This window comes from Cryptotermes secundus, unplaced genomic scaffold (assembly GCF_002891405.2).
Source record: "Cryptotermes secundus unplaced genomic scaffold, Csec_1.0 scaffold1274, whole genome shotgun sequence".
Taxonomy (NCBI): Eukaryota; Metazoa; Arthropoda; class Insecta; order Blattodea; family Kalotermitidae; genus Cryptotermes; species Cryptotermes secundus.
Window position 1 is genome coordinate 76,723 of NW_019718632.1, and position 22,073 is coordinate 98,795.

At 41.4% G+C, this 22,073-nt stretch overlaps 1 protein-coding gene across 5 annotated transcripts in view; it reads right to left on the reverse strand.

Annotated features, from left to right (window-relative positions):
• LOC111862913 (glycerol-3-phosphate acyltransferase 1, mitochondrial) overlaps positions 1-22,073 on the reverse strand; it is a 39,469-nt gene that overhangs the window by 7,544 nt on the left and 9,852 nt on the right. For 3 of the 5 annotated variants that reach the window (XM_023848779.2, XM_023848769.2, XM_023848761.2), the window contains exons 2-10: positions 16,114-16,300; positions 15,209-15,322; positions 12,993-13,151; positions 12,743-12,915; positions 9,335-9,568; positions 7,625-7,812; positions 5,758-5,993; positions 5,076-5,301; positions 1,740-1,924 (exon numbers count right to left, since the gene is read on the reverse strand). In XM_023848779.2, coding sequence (XP_023704547.1) covers positions 1,740-1,924; positions 5,076-5,301; positions 5,758-5,993; positions 7,625-7,812; positions 9,335-9,568; positions 12,743-12,915; positions 12,993-13,151; positions 15,209-15,322; positions 16,114-16,290 — 1,692 coding nt within the window. In that variant the 5' untranslated portion in view covers positions 16,291-16,300. Of the gene's footprint in view, positions 1-1,739; positions 1,925-5,075; positions 5,302-5,757; positions 5,994-7,624; positions 7,813-9,334; positions 9,569-12,742; positions 12,916-12,992; positions 13,212-14,079; positions 14,131-15,208; positions 15,323-16,113; positions 16,301-22,073 lie in introns of those variants that run through there. The other 2 variants (XM_023848788.2, XM_033750987.1) reach the window with 2 other exon arrangements.

Consider the following 22,073-nt stretch of genomic DNA (forward strand, 5'->3'; position numbering starts at 1 on the left):
CTTGCGTGCGAGATAGACACTGATCACCATATACTTCTGTCAACAAATTGTAAGTTTCAGTGGCAGATTTTCCAAGTTTTGTGAGGAATTTGATGTTAGCACGTTGTTCTGCATTAGCACTCAGCATTATTCCGACGGAGCTCAGAAACACGATCCGCTTCTAACAATGGTCGCGGCCAGACTAACCGATGCACGTGAATGAAACTTTGTGTGACGGTAGAGGGAAGTCCAAGGGTCAATGCCCTACCCTCCTCTTCGTCAATGACGTGGCCGGAAATGAGTCATAAAAGTAATCCGGTTTCTTTATTGCCACACCTTGTATGCACGTTAAACTATTGTACTGCATGCCATAATGTCTTCATTCTAAAATCTGTGTTCGTCATATAGGACGATGAATTCTAAATAATAAAACTTTTCAGGATTCTTCCTACGTCGCACTCAAACACGCAAATTATGCCAAACCTCTTTTATGTGAGCATTCCTCCTACATATATTTGTGTATCGTGTTCTGTGTTGTGTTTTGCTCCTGTTACTGCATGCGTTGTACTGCTGGATCTGTGTGTCCAATGTGCACATGATCTTGAAAGTTGAAATGGTCTTGAATGTTTTCTTTATTGCCGATGATGTGTGCCTCCACTCCATGGACTGCTGCTTCAATTCAGGGGTTATGTACGACACACGTCTCGTCCTGTTACTATGCAGCTAAAGACATAATCGCCTTGCTCACTGTATCGTGTCAGAAAGGTCAATACACTGGCCTGCCGTTTCATTTTGTGTCCATCCATAAGCATATTTGGCACCCAGTGTGAATGCAATTTCCGAAAACAAAAGTCTACTGGACACAATTTCATGAAGACATGACTGTGAAATTTGTGGAAAATGCAGGGAAAGTGAAGAAATGGTGAATAGTCTGTTCTCTTGAATCTTCTTTTCCAGAGCATGCACCATATCTTCATCAACCACAGACAGCTGACTACTCCGTGGATCATCATGCTCATTTTCGCGCCCTTCGTTAGAGTGTTTCACCCATCTCCTTACCATGGCATCCATGGCAAGTTCTCCATACACCTCACAACATTGATGATGAATGTCAGCCGGTTTCATGTTGCATTCAAGAGATGGACTACAGACTGCATTTCACATGCAGCAGGCTTCTTGATTTTCTTGAACGTTGTAAACACACAGGACAATGTGTAAAAGTGGTTTGATTGTCTGCAAATAGCGTCCATGCCTTCCAAAAGGACCAATAAACTATGCACACATGCACACCACAATGACCACAGTGCTGCAGTGGCAATATCTGCAAACAGAACTTATTTTGTGGATGCGCCTCATATTTCCACACTACTATAACTACAAACAACCCAACATCAAGGAAACAGCAAACACAGCCTCAGTAACATTATGTGAAGAGGTGCCAAGGAGAAAGCTCTGCAAGGGATCTGAGCTTCTCATGGAAATGACTGTGAAGAGTAATAGCTTCTGGGATGTGACGCTATGTAGTCTAGCAGAAATGTACTGTCTTCATCTTCAGGCTCAAAGCTTGCTGCTGCTTGTCACTTTCCTGACTTACCCTTGGACCCTCAAAATGGAGACGGCACATTTATCTAAACGCCGACATGCTCTTCTTATAGGACTTTGTGATGTAACATCCCTTAAGATAGTACTTGTAAGGACCCCCACAAGATGGTGTTTCAGCACCTGTCATCCATCAGGAGGCAGGCCAGGTGTGTACTCACAGCATGGTTGATGACGTCCACCATGTCCCCTGTGAAGCCAAAGTCACGACCAGCATAGAACAAATCCTTCTTCAGTTTCTCCATTGCCTCAACCAGCTTGTCCATGATGACACCATTACGAAAGCGGTTCAGTAGCAGAAATGCAACTGCATTTGTTGACATCACTGCTGTTGATGATGAGCAATCTGCAAAAGAAAACTGACAAGTTAAAATGATGCCATCTGTATGGAAAAACTTTGACACATTTTTTTTATTGCTAGTGGGGTGGGACTAAGTCCCTTGTACTGCGGCCACTTCTGGCCTATTGTACCAGCCCCAGATGATAGGTGAGGGTGATTGTGGAGCAATTGGTGCAATGAAGATTGGCAGGGGAAACCGAAGTACTCGGAGAAAACCTGCCCCAGCGCCACTTTGTCCACCACAAATCCCACTTGACCAGACCCAGGATCAAACCCGGGGCACTGCGGTGGGAAGCCAGTGGCTCACCGCTTGAGCTATGGTGCGGCCCAGACACTTATATTACTATGAGTTTCAAAACATGACAGTAGCAGCAGGCCATACTTACTGCCATTTTAAGGGCACAAGCATCTTCATGGAAAAGGTGATATTCATAGGGCGCTCATAAAATAGCCGGACTGATGCTCTAAAATCAGTTATTCAACTAATCACACAATGGAAATGTTATCACCTTCAAAGTGGTACCCTCCCCAACCCCTACATGCTCCATGCAAATTCTCCACTCTTGAAAGCAATCCTTTTCTGATAGCTTCTTCATTAGCTCTGTCACTTTTGCTTTCACTGCATCTATGGACTCAAAACAATTTCCTTTTAATGCAGACTTGATATCTGGAAATAAAAAAAAATCACACAGGGCAAGGTCAGGTGAGTAGGGTGGATGTTCCAATATGGGGATCTTGTGCTTTGCCAGAAACGCCTAGACAGTGTGTTGTGTGCCCCGCGTTTCCATGGTGAAGAATCCATGAGCCATTCGTCCACATTTAAGTCCCTTTTCTTCCCACCCATTCATGAAGGATTCTCAAAACCTCCATATAGTGGACCTGGTTAGGGGTATGACCTTCAGGCACCCAATCAACGTGAACAATCCCTTGGATATTGAAAAAAAGATCATCATTGCTTTGAATTTGGACTTACTCATTGTGCTCTTTTTTTTCTTGGTGACCTGGGACTCTTCCAATGCACTTAGTGCACTTGGCACTTACTTTCTGGGTCATACTGAAAAAATCATGATTCATATCAAGTTATTACCAGGGCCTGGATTTTGATGACATGTCATCTTTTTTTCCTTGTATCCTATGCGATGCTCTTAAATATATAAATCTTAGATATGAGCTGCTGGTTACAGAAATGTAAATTTTATGGGTAATTTTTGTCATTTTTTGACATTTTTAGGTTTAAGGTCATTTTTTCATTTTGGGGGTAATTTTTTGGTCAATTTTGGACTTTTAAGGGTATTTCTTGTCATTTTTGGCCATTTTATGGAAGTTTTCTGAAATGTGAATAACATGGAAGTGAAGTGTTCTTTCTTTTCTCCTTTAGGTCATTTTTTTGGATTTTTTCGGTCATTTTTTAAATATTTTCAGGTCATCAAAATCCAGGCTCTGGTTATTACATTTCCTAAATTTGGATCATTTTCAACGTTTTGAAGGATGTCAGCACAAATGTTCATTCCAGTTTCCTTTTGCTCAGGACTGAGTATTCTTGGCACCATCTCTGAGCACACTTTTATCATGTTAAAATGTTCATGTAAAATCTGTCGAACACTTTCTTTATCAATGTTAGCTAATTCTGCAACTGCTAGAATGCTCAGGCAACGATTTTTTTAACAATTTCACCAATTTTTTTCAATGTCAGCATCTGTTTTTTATGCGAAAGGCTGACTCGGACACAGATCACCTTCGATCTCTCCCCTTCGCACTTTAAACCTTTTGAATCACTTGAAAACTTGAGTATGAGATAGACACTCATCACAATGAACTTCCATCAACAAACTGTATGTTTCTGTATCGGATTTTTCAGGTTTCGCAAGGAACTTCACATTGACATGTAGCTCTACTTTAACACTTAACATAATTCAAATGGAGCTCAGATACAGGGTTCACTTTAAACAAAGGCTGCTACCACACTGTTGGCCATATGGCCTTGGAAGTGGTAGGGTTGATGGAGGGTAGAAGACAGGCTAATATGCCACTCCACTCGCTGTTGCCAAGGGCACAGCGAGCTGGCAAAAAATCAGTCCGGTCATTTTACAGCAGCTCCTTGTCTACTGGTATATGCTTTTGCATCTAGGAGGGAAAACAGTTTAATAACATGTTCCACCACCACTGTTTCTTGAGATACAGTTGGACGATCTGACCACATAGCTGTATCATGACTCTGAGACACTATGAAGTTTGCACTGAGACTGCACCAGTGCTTCGTCTTGTCATCAACAGATCACAGTTGTTCTGTACCTCCCTTTCACCAAACAATGCATTTTGTTTATCAATACACACAATAAACTCAAGTTATTTGCCATGCATGGGGAGTGGGAGTGTACCAATTACATCTGCCAGTTGCATTAAGAAAATCCTTACACAAACCCAAACAGAAGTCAAAAGAACATATTTTCACTTTAGTTCTTACGTGGGCATTTATCTTCCTGAGTGAAAAAGTGGACTGACAGGTGAAACATTCTGGGTGTAGTGTAACGTGATTGCAGAATCAATTAGCCTCTACGAGCCTTAAGGGAGAATGAGGGGCAGAACTTCTAGTTGTGGCTGGGAGAATTACCGCANAGATGCTTGGATACTGTATTACTGTGCCTCCAAAGAATAGCTAAAAATAATATAACCCTGCAACAACAGGGACATGCTGCCACTTAGATGCAGCTGCAGGGGCAGGCAAGCATACAGGGGATAACTTATTTCCTACATCACTATACTTATTAGAATATCATTAAGGGTTTCAATAACCACATTAGGTCAGCCATCAATGGTTCCTCATCACTGACATGAAGGTATAGATATCTTCCTTCTATAATCAATCCATTAAACGTAGTCTTCCATCACAATTGACTGTTGCACACAGTGACTCACCATATACCATGTGTAAAAGCTGATTGTGCTCCTCCACCAAAATGCATGTTCCGTGCAGTGACTCACCGTACACCATGTGCCTCACACTAGCTCTCCCTACATGCTGCCTATGCTCCTCCACCAAAATGCATGTTCTACACAGTGAATGACTCACCGTAAATTATGTGCCTCGCTATGCTCTCCACAAGCTGCCTGTGCTCCTCCACTGCTACTATGTCTGTGCCACATAATGATGACTCACCATATACTATGTGCCTCGCTATGCTCTCTACAATCAGTCTGTGCTCCTCCACCATTATGTCTGTTCCATACAGTGATGCACTTGAAGGTACTGTGTGCAGGCTCTTGATCGGCTTGGGGTTCTCACTGGGAACGCTCTGAAGGGGGGAGTCCCCCCCACCACCACTGTCAGGCACACTTGTGTGCAACTTGCTTTTATTGCAGGCATGGAACGATCGGACCAGCTCCTGACATAAGAGAACATGGTCACAGTATAACATGAAGGAGAAAAATGTTAATTGTTCAAACTCCTACTGGCCTGCTTTTGCTTCACAGGAAACAGCCTGGCTGCTCGTCTCCTGTTGGCAAATTCACAGGTGGCAACCAAACACTGTAAAACCAAAAAATGCATGCACATGAGATAATAACATTACACACCAAGAAACTTTATGATCTGTATATGTGTCACAGTACAATCATAATAATTAAATTAGCAATGCTGTTATTAAGCAAGCATGCACGCAGCCTGAACATCAGAACAGGATTCGAGCTGCACGGTACCCAACATGTGATGTGCCACTGCACAGTCTCCCCTTATCATTCAGACAATGTGTGCATTACATTTATGAAACTGGATTCAGTTGGACTTCAGCCAAGCATCACATTCTCGCCTCACAAATATGAGCTTCCAGACTGGGACTCACCCGAAGTGAGAATGGCTGGTTGAAGTCTATCCTCATCATGCCATAGTTTGAATTAAGCACAGACCAGATGCTCCTAATGGCTTTCCAAAACGTCTCCATTTGCTTGGGTTGGCCCAACTGCTCTCTGACAAAGTTGCCATCCACAAGCTTCTCATAATTGACACTAACAGGCACAAGCAACGCATCTTCAATTGTTCCATCCATGTATGCATCCACAATAACACTCAGCAGACCCCCTGAAAGCAGTTGCCCGCCATCACAATAAATAACTCGATAACATCAGTCTTGGAACAAAAGTTTAGTATTTATACAAAAAGCAAAATTAATAAAACCAAAGGCAACGCTCTTTAGAGCCAGATAAATTAGTACATCCCCTTTAGAATATTTCTAAACAGGGGTACAGCATTTCATTCCCTTGGGAAGCAAACCCCAGAAATTATATGCAGAATACGTACATACGTAACTCAAACTGAAAAGTATGAAAACTTTATCATGCAGTGATAAAGGCAGGTGAGGGAAAGAGAAATGAGGGTTTTCAGAACTACAGTCACCTCTTGGTTATTCATTATCCAAGGATCTGGAACTGTCATCCAACTAGCAAAAGTTTCAAAGAAAATTAACCATTTATATAGAAAAGTAAAGCTATCCCTGTAACAGGCCGTGAAGGCCCATAGGGTTGTGAGACGTTGAGGGTCCCACACTATCTAGACAATCAGCTCAGAGATAGTGGTAAGGTTGTCAGCCTTACACGCCGGCCGCGCTTTACTCCCCAAGAAAATTATTTAATTAATTCCTGGTACTCATTTCTGTTAGAGGCTGAGTAAACCCCAGGGTCATAGTGCAGCTGGAAGGATTAGGTCAGATGAAAGAAATCCAATGACCTCATCGGGACTTGAACCCGCGACCTTCCGGCTTGTAGCATAGCCCCCCCAACCATTTATATACTTATTCAAAAACAAATTTTTTCACCTTCCAAGCAGAGTTCTCCGAGCCACCATTAGCACCGCTATCTGTCCTCAATACATGTAATTGAAATCTTTCACTCTTCAATCTTAGCATACTGCCTCTGAAGTGAAAATGTGCTGTTTTGAGTATCTCTCTCGCAAACAGCAGATTCATGTAACCAGCACACGCATCATTCCCCCATAGATGCCATATAATGGGGGAAGTTTACTGCATTAACCCTTGAAGCCAGCATTTAAACCCCTACTAGCTGCACACTGCAGCCTCACAGCCTGGCAAGCATATACCTGGGATACCAACATGACAGGACACAAATTGAGTCTATGCCTACCAGTACTGTTACCATGTCTTCAGTTCAGTGGATGAACAGCTTACAGTTTCTTTGACCTCCGACCCACAAGCTTTAATTATTTTATTTCTTATCATCTCCTTCCTTTCTTCCTGATGTACTCCAGTGTCTGACAAAACCATCTTCTTCTGCGTTAGCCCATACATCTCTTTCAAGCTCTTCTCACTATTCTTCTTCCTGATATTCACTGTAATCATTTCCACTGTAACTCTACTAACACATTCTGAATTCCAGCTTCCTCCCTAAAAAGTTCAGTTCTAATATCTTATACAATGATGGCATGGACAAAATTTGGCAACAGAGAATATATCAGAAGGCTTGTATGCTTTTAAATGATCATGAGAACATCCAAGTGGAAAACTCAAAACAGTAGACCTCGAGGAACGAATGACAAAAGAGAAGAGTTTATGGCATATGGGGATCGGAGCACAGGAAAAACAGACAGCTGTTTGAGAGGCCAATATGGACTACTCACATGATTACCTGTGTTCGTGTGCTTTAACTACTAGGACAAGAGTGGAGACCATTAAGTTCCTGAAGCATGTTCAAACTCACCTTTTGGCAAACACGCCTTCCCTGTTCTGGTGCGGCCACCTTCAATGAAAAACTCGATATTGTGACCTGCACGCAGACATGCCATCATGTATGTGTGGAGCACAGCACGGTACACAGTATCCCGCCGGCCCTGAACAGGGTCCATTCTCCTCTTGATGAAGAATGCCCCAAGCCCTCGCAGCAGCCAACTACACGACCAAATGTACCACAGTTTCACGTCAGTATGACCCTGACAAGTAAACATCTTCACAAACATCACCCGAACAATATTCCACAAGTCAGAGGGCAGGCTGCACCTTGTTCTATTATATTTTAGCATCCCGTTCCATTGAGGCATGATCCTTATTATCAAAGTATCCGTCAATAATGCAACAATATAAAAGACATTAGGAATATGTTTCACACTAAAAATGTATTTCAATACTCTTTGATGTCATTAAAATCATTACATGTCAATAGGACACTAAAAGCATGTTTTATACATTGAAAGTGATTATTAATTTCTAAAATGTTTCTAGTCATATATTTCTTCTAGTTCAAGACATGTTTCAGCAGCAAATGGGCCATCATCAGGTAATTTTCTTTTCTTCTGTGGAGACCACTGCACTGTACTCTTGTTCACTGTGCTTCCATGCACGTCAGTATTTAGTTCTATCTCTTCAGAATGCTGTCATTGCACTCTGTTGCATCTATCATAGTTTTTGTGTGTCGTATGTATCACTAGTGCTGTCTACCTGTGTACTGTACACAGGTACACACGGGTAGACCGCACTAGTGATACATGTCTTTTATATTGTTGCATTATTGATGGATACTCTGATAATAAGACTGCACCTTGTTCAGTGACACTTGCAGCAATATCAGAAACACAGTGCTGCATTAGAAACTGGGAATAAGATGATGGCATGGGCTCTGATAGCAGACACAAAATCCCCCATTCCAGAGAAAATAATTTAGAAATATCAGTAAGAGACGAGATGCTTTAGCTTTCTAATTTCCACACCTGACTAATGCTGGGAAGATGGATAACTGTGACGATGAACACAGAACTTGACAGAGTGTCAGCAACAACAAAACAATAAACTCAGGAAATGCCTGCAAGCACTGTTTAACATCATCATTTCTTTGAAAAATTCAAAGATTAAAACATATAACTATAACAACTATACAGCTTGGTATGAATGAGGAAGCAGAAACTGAATGTGTCTGCAAAAATACTGCAAAGGGAATATCTGAACTCTGAAGACAACTGGAGAAAGTTACATAGATAATGTGTAGCTTCACATGTTACACTCTTCATTAATTAAAATAGAATACTAACTAAGCAAGGTGGAACACAAAGCAGAACAAAATTCTGGTTCAAACACATCATGTAAAGAGACTTACCCCCCCCCCCAAGAATACTAAAACAACGATGAAAGGTAAGAAGAGCAGGAAATAAAGAATGAAGGGAACAAACTTTGAGATTTGTATACCTCAGGTGACTGGCTTGTCACGTAACTTCAAATGAGAAGAACATAGATTTCAGTAAAGAGTTCTCTTTGTTAAGAAGCATGGATAGTGAAGTGGCTCACAATACAATCACTGCTGTCCCCTCAGGTTCTACTGGTTAATGCTGATTCACACTGTGAAGAGATGAGATACACTGGAATGTGGTCATCAGTCCCCACTTACATACACACAGAAGTCTGGCCACAAGCCCCAACTCACCCAAACACTGGAATCCTGAGGTTGTCTCCAGCAGCAACAAGTGGGGAACGGATATTATTATTCAGCAGAATGAAGGAGATGAGGATATAGTCGAGGTGGCTGCGGTGCATCGGCAGGAAGATAAGAGGCAGCCCTGTATTACTTGCTTTTATGAGCATTTGTACCTGGGCAGGGTGTGCCACCACAGATGTCAGGAAGCGAGGCAGCAGCTTGTACAGTAACCACGAGGTCACCCTGCAAGAAGAATAACAGAACATGAACACAAACCTGGCTTAGGATAAGCTTTTGTCAACATCATCATCATCATCATCAGTAATCTGTCAAGACGACAGGTCCACAGTCTCTTTCAAAACAATTCCTCCACTTAATGCAATCTAGAGCTTTCTCCTTCAAATGACAGTATCCTCTTCTGTCCCCAAGGTCATCCAGCATCTTCTTACGTCTTCTTCCTCGTCTTCTTGTCACTTCTATCCGCCCATCTATCTTTCCTTCGATAGCTTCTTTTAGAAGGCAGTTTCTGCGTAAAACATGACCAATCCAATTAGCCTTCCGTTTTCTTATTTCATGTAGGATATTCCTCTGCTCACTGACTCTAATTAACACTTCTTCATTTCTCACATAATCGGTCCAACTGATCTTCTCCATTCTTCTCCAACACCACATTTCGAAACTTTCCAGATGTTTCTGATCTACTGCCCTAAGTGTCCATGTTTCAGCCCCATACAGAGCTATGCTCCAAATGTAGCATTTCACTAGTTTCTTCCTCAAATTTAAGTCCAATTTGCTGGTAAAAAGATTCTTCTTCTTGCTAAATGCAGCTTTTGCCATGGCAATCCTGGATTTAATTTCACAAGTACACCTTCCATCATCTGTTAACAAGCTACCCAAATATTTAAAACATTTCACATTCTCCACTTGTTTTTGGTCTATCTTTATTGTGACTGGGGTTGGTTGTCTCGAAATTTTCATTACTTTTGTTTTCTCCACATTCATTTCCATGCCATAGCACCTTCCAATTTCAATTAGTCTATCAATCATGCCCTGTAGCACAGTTTCTTCCTTAGCCATTAACACAAGGTCATCTGCATATTTCACAGTTTGAATAATTTGCCCTCCTACTTTGAAGTCACCGAGCCCATCCAGAGCTTCCTTGGTAAGGCATTCGCTGTACAAGTTGAACAGAATTGGTGATAAACAGCATCCTTGTCGAACTCCTCTTCCAATCTGCACACTTCCTGTCTCCCCCCTGTCCAGTCGTACTCTAACTTTCTGATCCATGTACAATTTGCTAATCAATCTTCTTTCATGCCAATCGATACCTGTTTCTTTCAGGATCTGCATTAATTTGGTCCAGTTTACCCGGTCAAATGCCTTCTGCCAGTCTATGAAGCAAACACACAGTTCTTCATCTATCTCCAAAGTTCGTTCCGCTATAATTCTCATCATCCCAATTGCATCCCTGGTTCCTTTTCCTCTTCTAAATCCAAACTGATCTTCTCCAAGTACATCCTCTATTTTCCTTTCAATTCTTCTTTTAAGTATCTTTGCTATTATCTTTGCTGTATGTGCAATAAGACTTACTGTGCGATGGTCGCTGCATTTTGTAGCTTTTGTCTTTTTCTTTAAGGCAATCATTGTAACTTCTGTAAAGTCCTTGGGCCACTCTCCACTTTCATATATGGTGTTCATTAGTTTTGTCAGTGTTTTCAAACCACCTTCTCCCAGTAACTTGAGCACATCTCCAGGTTCATCATCTCCTGTAGCCTTTCCCTTCCTCATTTCCTTGATAGCTTTTTCCACCTCACTTTGTAAAATATATGGTCCTTTCTCGTCTGTATCTACTTCTTCTTCTGGTTCAACTTCTAAGGTTTCTGGCCGATTAGGTCGATCATATAGTTCTGAAATATAATTTTCCCAAATTTTTGTCAACATGTGTCATTAATTCAGATACTCCCAGCATTTTGGAGGACACAAACGGAACTTCTTGACCACAGGAATGAGATATGAGGTGCACAATGGTGACTGAGATATGATGCCACATAGCCTGGCAGACAGATGGTCAGTGGTGTTTCACAGGAATCTGTTGCCCCTATCCATGAAGATAGGCAGCATGAAGCAGTAACCATTTATCTGTCTACACGACCACATGGCATTGCATCCCAGAAGACAGCAGTGTTAACACTTAGGGAGTCAATCCTCACAGCTTGCATCCTAATAAAGCAGTCACTACCAGCATTTCCATTTCATTTAATTTCATTTATTCACCTTCCATAAATCCTGTTGAGAGTACATTCTCATGTGGATGTGGAGATCATCCTAGTTACAGTACAACTAGTTAGTTAGTTAGTTAGTTATTGGAGAGGGTGGGTTTCCCCATGCACTGAGACCTGTATTGGTCCATTGTGCTTCCCTCTATGATTTCTACCAGTCTCTATATCCTACTGGTACTGATGCTTACCATCAGTCCCACCTAGCCAGCGAGACCAGCTCTACTAGCTGAGAGGTATCTATAATGCTTCCCCCATCTAGCAGAGGTATTAGAGACTGCTGTTGGGTGGGAAACGTCCGTTAATTTGGCTCAGTGACCTCCTTAGGAGATATGAGGTTCTTTTATGTGCTGTAAAGCTACGACACGGGACCCACGGCTTAAAGTCCCTCCCGGAGGACTTGTTCCCTGAATTTTTCCGCCCTTAAAAATTCGACAACCTCCTCCGGGTATTTGAACCCGCGTACTACGAGTCATGAGGTGGGAACGTTACCTCTAGACTACGGAGACCGCTTACAGTACAACTAAGAATTATAGTTGTCATCCAATAGCATACATATCCATAATACAATACTGATAAACGTATACAATATAATAAAATATGTTAATTTTAGTAATATGAGCAATGGCAAACCTTATACAATTTCTACAGTTTTATACAAGTCTATTAATTAAAAATTCAATAGTTAAAACACAATGTCGTTAATTTACCTTGCTCTCAGAATCAGATGCTCACCATCAGAAACATAAGGCCATGCCATAGCTCAAGTGGTTAGTCGCTTGCTTTCCACCGTGGCGGCCCAGGTTTGATCCCGGGTCTGGTCAAGAGTGGGATTTGTGGTGGACAAAGTGGCTCTGGGGCAGGTTTTCTCCGAGTACTTCGGTTTGTCCTGCCAATCTACATTCCACCAAGTGCTCCACAATCATGCTCACCTATCATCTCGGGCTGGTACAATAGGCCAGAAGTGGCCGCAGTACAAGGGACTTAGTCCCACCCCACCAGCAATAAAAAAACAAGCAATCAGAAACATAAAGCAGACACAAACAAAACAGAAATGTAAGTCAGCAATTGAAATGAATGCACAAGTAGGATTAGACACAACGTGTGGTTACAATGTCATAAAGAGAAAGAACTGTTGTACCTGAGTAAGAAGTCAGACAGTGTGGATCGCATGTCATACAGTATCTTGGTCGCCCTTGCTTCATGTCCCTGAAGAATACCCTTGTACACCTCATCATCTTCCTCACCAATTTTACTGTAGTCATCCTTGGCTGCAGCCTCGATGACCTGTCGCAATTGCTCATCTTTCACTACCTGCAACACAGACCAGGGTATAAGAATTTGCACATCTACATGCACCATGAAAATGTGTGTGATGGCCAGGCACTCACCGTCAGAGCCAACTGGGGATATTCATACTTCTTGAGCTGGTACACAGTTGACAGGTGACAGAACTTGCGTGTCAGGAAGTTGTTTCCAGAGTCCTGTGCATCCACCAGCAGGATGTTGCGCAGCCCTTGCTCCTGATGAACCTTCGCTACAGCTGAGTTCTGACAACACAATGGCACTCTCTTGAACTGTGTTACAGCTTCATCTACTAAAACATCTGCCTGTCAACACATTTTTGTTTTCCAAAACTAATTAAGAAGATTTTGGTAAAATCTGATCTGTGATATCTACACCAAACCCCATATCAATCCATTAGTATCGCTGTTTTACAGCCTTTTATCACATCCCTCAACACAGGCATTCAAACATCTCATCATGATCTACCAGCAGAAGTCCTGACTTCTTGCACAGGATATGGCTGCTTTTCTTGTTAATATCACAACATATACAGTAGCTAAAATTCTAAATGAGAAATAAAACAAAATTTATATATTAAATTTGACTGATGTAATTAGAAGATAAAGATATTGGGAAGGTAGATTTGAATCACATCCAAAACTCATACCACGTTACTTGAATGAATGAATGAATGTACAAGGGGTGGCCCCTCTTAGCCCTTGCACTGCGACCTACAGTGATCTATTGTGCTTTACAATGTTACTTGCACACTGCTTTACAGTCATGACTACTACTACCACACATACTGGTAAGAATATGGAGTAAAAATTTCATAATATATTTTGGAGTATTCTACTTGGTCTGTGATGGTTACATTTGCATCTGCTAGCTAACCTCAACTTGAAAAATTTATCAATATGACAGTTAAATGAATGCAGTATAGGCAAAATTATCTTTGCAATATTATTACATTTGTATCTTGTGTGAAGACACAATTTTCAGTAATCATTAAGAACCAGAAACCAGCTCACCATCAGACAAATCAAGCTACAATTTTCTTGCTTCAATACCAAAAAGAAACCCCACTATTTTGAAATATCACAATGTCATACCTACAGCAGCAAATGCACTAACTGGCTTTACTGACTGTGCCCAACCAATCAATCAATCAATCAGTCAATCATGTCTTACCACAGGCTGGGTCTGCTCTATGAACCCTCGCCACATGCCTGCTTGCAATCCACTCCAGTAAAAATAAAACAATTACTCCACTTCAAAATAGAACACAGTCCTGCCAAAAACTACTGTCTGAACAAAATAACTGACTGCAGCTAATGTCCATTTGAAAATACATGGGCTCTAACTACTGCCTGCAAGAAAACATTAACTGCAGCTACCACATGCATCTTAAAGCACTGGCTGTAACTACTATTTGCATAAAAACAATGACAACACCAACTTTTGATTTTTCACACACTTTACAAGCGTGAATTCCGTTTGTTATTGGTATCAAAATGTTGATCTATGTTCAAGTTACCAAACTTTCTTTACAGTATTTCTGAGTCCATGTGTCTGTATGGTACAACAGGAGAAAATGAAGTAAGTCAAACAGATAATTTGTACTAATGATTTTAGCAAAGAACGTTTATTGCAGTCGTGGTCACATTTTGGATTGACATCTGTGATGACTTTTGAAGGTAGCTATACACAAATGAGATACTCAGTGGCATGGGGGGGATGTTCTGACCGACAGTGCAAGAACTGTTGCATAAAGGGAAGTGTTTGTGCAGTTACCACAGCAAATCAGGGATGTTACTTGGAAATTTAAGAACTGTCAATAAATGTTGTTGTTATAGACCTAGCTGTTAGATGGACACTGTCAATCCAACATTCAACTTCATTACTGACAGACACATGAAAAATCAGCAGGGAAGCCAGACTAGCTCAGCCGGTATAGTGACTGACTATGGGCTGAAGAATCAAGGAATCAGGGATCAATTCCCAGCTGGGGCAAGAGACTTTTTCTCCATAGCATTCACACTGGCTCTGGGACCCACCTTGTCTGCTATCTGACATGTACTTGGAGCTGTTTCCTTGGGGTAAAGTGGCCAGCCAGGATGTAACAATGAGTATTCACCTCCATCCACTTAGTGCCGACCTTCAGAATGTGTGATGCTATATCTGCATTCATCCACACGCCCTCACAGTGTGTGGCTTACTTAAGGCCAGGGACAACTTTACTTTCACATTATAAGTCAGATATTACAACATTTCTGCACTTAAAATTGACATACACATTCCGTCAGACCATGAAGCTCACCCGGCTGTTAGATGTGCAGTTGTTGCAGCAGAGCCCCATGAAGGGGCGTTTCTCCATGTTCAAATCAAGCTGCCATGGCTCTTCCTTGATCTCCAGCAGGTCCCCCAACTTGGACTGCAACACCACAGCTAATATTTAAATACCCATAAAGCCTGCACTGGGCGTCAGCCTTTCCCCAACATTGGATGCAGGTGGCAGTCGACAGATCAGACACATAGCTCACATGGAGAAACAAGAAAATGCAAAGAATTTTGCTGACAAGGCTCCTGGGAAGCAGAAACTTGCAGACTGAATTTTAGGGAAACAGTCTATGAGGATGTGAAGAGACCCGAGACCCTTCATGTTCTGTTACCACAAACACAGTTGACAGATCAGTTTGTCAGTTAGTTAATGCCATATTACAGTACAGTGTAGAACAAATACTGAAAGTGATGGTGCAAATATGGCTTGCCATGGCTGTGGTGGCACTTTCTCCCTAGCCTAGTCCTACAGTACAAAATGCAGCAAACTGACGAGACTTCAGTGCCATAGCTCTGATGGGTTTCTCACTGCAGAAGCCCAGGTTCAACCCCAGAGCATCTGTGGCAGATGAAGTAGCACTGGGTCACGTTTTCTCCGAGTACTTCAGTTTCCCCCCACCAACTGTCATTCCACCAATGTTCCATACTCATCTATCACCACAGATAGGTACAATAGGCACATATAAGGCCACAGCACCAAGAGCTCTGCTGCACCCCACTCCTATAACCAACAAATAAAGCCTAGTTACATATGTTGTCACCCCTAACACCTAATTAACAATGAAAACATGATGGCTCTGCACGCTCTGAAGGTCTGCACGTTCACGAGTCTTGTGCTGAACATCAGACATGTACTGACAAAGCTTGGGCAGATCCACTTGTTACCTCTCTGGATGCCTCTCTGGCCAGTGCACGCTTCTGCAGACGCTCCTGATGACCATAGCGCCGCAGCCCCCCATACGACAAAATCTGAGAGTTTGCCTGCTGTACAAGACGTGGCTCACTGCGGCTCTCCCACTTGGTGTACAAGTCTTGCAAGCGTGCTGACAGAACATCGACCATTCTGTGGGTCCTGTGCGAACAAACACTGGAATAACTCAACAAAGCAAATTTAGTCCTATGCAGGTATATATACATATATAAATAAGCAAATAATCAAAATGTCATCTGAAAAGCTAGAACCAAATCAGAAAGCCTCCAGGTGCTTTACTCTTGTGTCACTGTACAAGATGTCACATCCAGGAGAAAACCATGTCCTAATATTCACTGACAAGACAGCCTCTAATCTGTTCTGTTGCATGTTTATGACAGTAAATGACCTCCAGTACTGAACCCCATTGCAGCATTGATTAGAATCTGACTTAATGGAAGTGTTTCAGCTGCAGATGTTACGAAGTTGAAAGAACCAAAAACCTGAGATTCTCACAGCAGTGGTTAAAATGATTTTCATCTTCTTTGAGATAATGCATGTAGTCCACTGAAAGTAAATCGACATTTCAAAGGAATATGTCACCTCCATCTTCAAGGTTTAAAAGTAAGCAAGCAAGAAACCAGCATGAAGCAGGCAGCAAGCAATATCTGGCTTTGCTTGTTCATTTATTGCTTGGCTTACTCTTCAACCCTGAAGATGGAGACTAACATATAACATATAAAGACATGATGGCATCAGGATTGCCAACTGTGTGTCATCTATTGCATTTACATCATTTAATGAATGGTATTCTGCAGCAAATTGATCTTCTAACAACACTGAATATAATTTTCTTATCTATTTAGCTGACATGAATGTTTATAAACTCGAACTTAACTAATTAAAAAATTGTGCATATTATCCTGGATATTATGCAATAGGAATGAAGGACACAATAGAATAAATTAGACACACAAAAAGAAACAAACTTATACCATACACGCAGAAACAAGAAACAAATCTTCATTCATTTCAATTAGTAACAGAATAACATAGCACAAACATTTCTGATAATACAATATAATGGGGGAGGGGGGGTTAAATAAAAAGAAATAGTAACAGCAATTGAGAGATTACTACAGCTCTCTGGCCAAGCTAAATGCAGTGCTTATCCGTCTGATACAGCCCTACTTTACACAAGGAACATCATCAATTTCTATCATCTTTCTCGCAAGTGGCAGAAGAAAGGAAGAAGGATAAGACATAGGTGTCATACTCTTAGAGGTTTTTTTCAATTTTCTGTGTACATGACAAAATACGGGAACATTATTTTACTGCTAGGATCAAAATTTTCAACAATCTGCCATGTGACCTCAGGAGTCTTATTACAAATGAAGAAGTGTAATATAAATAGCATTACAAATATTCAAACACGTCTATCTATCTATCTATCGTACTATCTAAAAAATGCCTCATCCGTTTAAAGGTTATTATGTAAATAGTAAGTCATCAGTATTGGTGTACATATATGGATGTATTTTTTAATAGGCATATGTGTAACCACTATATTTTCTTGGGTTTTCTTATGTGAAGACTTCAGTTGTACTGTACATGTGTTTTTGTATTTGTATGACATATTCCACATCCTATGGTCATTTTGACAACTTGTATACTGGGAAAGCTATGTGCCGTAATGTAACGTAGAGATGTAGCTGCTCTCTCCCTGGGGGTAACGCATCAAGCTATGCCTTCACTGTCCCACACATGTTCACTGCATGGGAATTATATAACTTCTTTACCTTTACTCTTACTGTTTATTCACTTTGAGTCAGCAATAATAAAATGAATGCAAAGGTCAACGAGAAGTACAAAATTCCAAAGGAAACATTTTATAAACATGTGTACATATCACCTCAACACAAGCCGACTGGACAAAAACAGAACCCACTTCAGTGGGAGAATATGAACTCATGGATCTGTTATGAAGCAGCAGGGCTTTACCTGCATGGCCCACTTCATCTTCATGACAGGCTGCAACTGGTAATGAGAGCACATCTCTTTGTTATAAATCCTGTCACATAAACAATGTTAAGATAATGGAGATAAATCATATAGGGACTAACTAAAATATATGAAAAGGGTCAAGAAGTGACAAGATGTAACTGAAAAAAAAAAACAGATAAATACTTGTGCCATCAGATAGCACTTCTGAGCTTATCTCTCAACAAAAGCACACTATACTATTATCTGCTGTCTGCTGCTCACAAGAACATTCTATCATTGATACCTTTGACCTCCAGTCTCTGTTCTATGTTGGCCATACCAAATAACGAAAACTGATCTCTGGGAAGTTTCATGCGAAGCTGAGAACTGCGCTAAATAGGCTCAATCCAAGATGCAGTCCAATGACAGGCTTCGTATTCCATGAAAGTCATAAATATCCTGACCTACTGAGTAGCTCTAAGCATTTCGAGCAAGAAGACTCTACACAGTGGAGCTGATACAGATTCTCGTCATTTTTATTATCAAGATGTGGTATCATCCGTGTCTCACGAAGTCATTACTTTCACAATTTACATAAGTCCCACTGCACTTAGGTCAGGTGGACTTTCAACCTAAGACCCAGGAAAAGTTTTATCTTTGTACCTGAGGTCGTCCATGAAGTGATAATCAAACAGCTGACACGCTGCTGGAATTATGATCATCACATGCTGACCATAGTACAAAGAAAACTGTACATACTGACTGGATGGTTTAAAGTCAATTCAACAGCACCAATTAACCTCAACTGTCAACCAAGGCTAGAAATTGGAGTAGACATAGGTAGACACCATGCACTTAATTGCAGTGTGGTTTTGTTTCTTGAATGAAGCTTTTCCAGTTCCTTAATACATTCTAACTATTGTTCACAATAGTGATACACACAGGAACAAAATCTCCAAATCTGAATTTAATTATCTCCTTTATAATATCTGCTGGTCATTACCAGGGTCCTCTACCGATCTGTAGAACTGATTCAAGCAGGAGGTGAAATATTGTGTTCTGAGATCCATAAGCTAATTAATTCTATTTGGAATAAGGAAGAACTGCCTGATCAGTGGAAGGAGTCTATTGTTGTAACAGTTCACAAGAAGGGTGATAAAATTGATTGTAGTAATTATCTTGGGATATCACTGCTTTCAAATTCAGACAAAATTTTATCCAATGCTCTTCTCTCAAGGTTAAGTCCATATGTATAAGTGAAAATACTGGGGATCATCAGTGTGGGTTTTGACATAACAGATCAAGTAATGATCAGATCTTTTGCATTCGTCTGATACTGGAGAAAAAATCGGAGTGCAATGAGACAGTACATCAGCTATTTGTAGATTTCAAGAAAGGCTATGATTCAGTTAGAATTGAAGTATTGTACAATATTCTGATAGAGTTTGGGGTACCCATGAAACTAGTTAAGCTGATTAAAACGTGTTTACATGAAACATATAGTAAAGTCTGTATAGGTAAACATTTCTTTGATAATTTCCCTATCCAGAATGGTCTGAAACAAGGAGATGCTTTATTGCCACTGCTTTTCATCTTTGCTTTAGAATATGTCATTAGGAAAACCAGATGGGACTGAAATTAAACAGAAAACATTAACTGTTGGTCTACGCTGATGTTGTGAATCTACTGGGTGATAATGTAGATACTATAAAGAAAAACACACAAACTTTTAATTGACACAAGTAAGGAGGTTGGTCTAGAAGTAAACACTGAAAAAATTAAGTATATGTTGCTATCTTGTCACCAAAATGCAGGGCAATTCATGACATAAAGATAGCTAACAGATGTTTTGAAAACGTGGCACAGTTCAGATTTCTGGAAGGACTATATCAAATGAAAACCGGATTCAGGAGGAAATTAAGAGGCGATTGAACTTGGGGAATGATTGCTACCATTCAGTCCAGAACCTTCTGTCTTTTCATCTGCTGTCTAAATACATAAAAATTACAATATACAAAACTATAATTTTTGCCTGTGGTTCTGTATGGGTATGAAACTTGGTCTCTGACATTAAGGGAGGAACACACACTGATGGTGTTTAAGAACAGGGTGTTGAGAAGAATATTTGGACCAAAGAGGGATCAAGTGACAGGAGGTTGGAGAAAACTTGTACTCTTCTCCAAGTATAATTAGAATGATCAAGTCAAGGAGGCTGAGGTGGGCAGGTCATGTAGCACAAATGGGGGAGACGAGGAATTCATATAGGATATTGGTGGGAAAGCCAGAAGGAAAGAGACCACTGGGAAGATCAAGGTGTAGGTGGGCGGACAATATTAAAATGGATTTTGGAGAGGGAGGAGGCGATGGTCTGGATTGAATTGATCTGGCTCAGGATAGGGACCAGTGGAGGGCTCTTGTTAACATGGTAATGAACTTTTTGGTTCCATAAAATGCTTAAGAAATTCTTGAGAAGACGCAGAATTGGCGGCTTCCCCAGAAAGGCACAGCTCCATGAGTGATTATTCTTAGTGGGGTGAGGCTGAGTCCATTTGGTACTGCAACCACTACTGGCCTATTGTACCAGCCCCAGACGACAGACGATGGTGATTGTGGGGCAGCTGGTGGAATGAAGATTGGCAGGGGAAACCGAAGTACTCACAGAAAACCTTCCCCCAGTGCCACTTCGTCCACCACAAATCCCACATGGCCTGACCTGGGCTTGAACCCGGGCCTCCGCGATGGGAAGCCAGCGACTAACCGCTTGAGCTATGGGCACTGTCGTCAAGTAACGTACCTGCAGAGCTTAGGAAAAATAAGTCTGATAAAATTAACACCGCGAATATATGGGCTTACCGCATGCCCTAAGTACTCGTATCTGTCATCCTCATTACTGTATGCATCATAATTCAATACGTACTTGGTCACGAATGAGACAGCAGTCTTGTTCCGGTGTATCGTTTATGTTGTTCTGCGAGAACCGAAGATTTCTTATTGGCTATTTGTACGCGTTATTCGTGGGAGACGGCATTAAACGTCAACGTCGACGCCGACGTATCTTTCGGTAACATTTAGGGCTGTAAAGGAAGAGGGGATAAAGCAATGGGGGGTGTTAATAGTACGAAAGCTTACATAGCAGATAAGACAAAAACTGGAGCGAATACCAAACCGGCTGCAAGCAGCCAGTCGCCTAGAACCAGTCGGCCATGGAGTTCGCGCACTGAAGGAGCAGATTGAGTAATTAGCAACGAACGCATATTATAAACAAAAACTCCTGAATACTTGCTAATCTCGCTTGCTATGTGACTACCGAAGTCAGTAAGAAACCGGGTCATCCGATCGCGCTCAACTGTGGCTGTGAAGGTCGCTGGAACTAACTTTCAGTTGCGTCGGTGGAAGAGGTAAAAAAAAAAGGAAAAGCTGTCTCTGTAACAGGCTGTGGAGGCCCATACATAGGGTTATGAGACGTCGAGGCTCCTACATTTTCTACACAATCGGCTCACAGATGGATCGCTGGAACTAACTTTCAGTCGTGTCAGTTGAAAAGGTCAGACGGCAAATAATCGAAGAATCGCGGGTCGCGTAAGACCATTCTCATGCAATCCGCTGCGCCAGCAGTCAAATTCTTGCAAACAGTAAATTCGAAGGTCTCATTCAGTGCAACTAAATACACTGACGATCAGCGGCGTGTCAGCGGAGTGAGGATCACCCTCGACACGACTTGAAGGCAAACCCTTGAGAAATCAACAGCCACTCGACGAGCTTGTCCTCGAGGTCGGAGGCAGGCCGTAATAGAAAAGTCTGGCAGAATCTTCTAAGGAAGGCAGTGGCATAAAGAGTGCTGTTTTACCAATGTTAATGATGGAGTTTATTTAACGACGCTGTCAATAGGTCAGACTCTAAGCGTCGAGGGCTGAATGACAGCGAATACTGAATTACAAAGGACGTGAAAGAA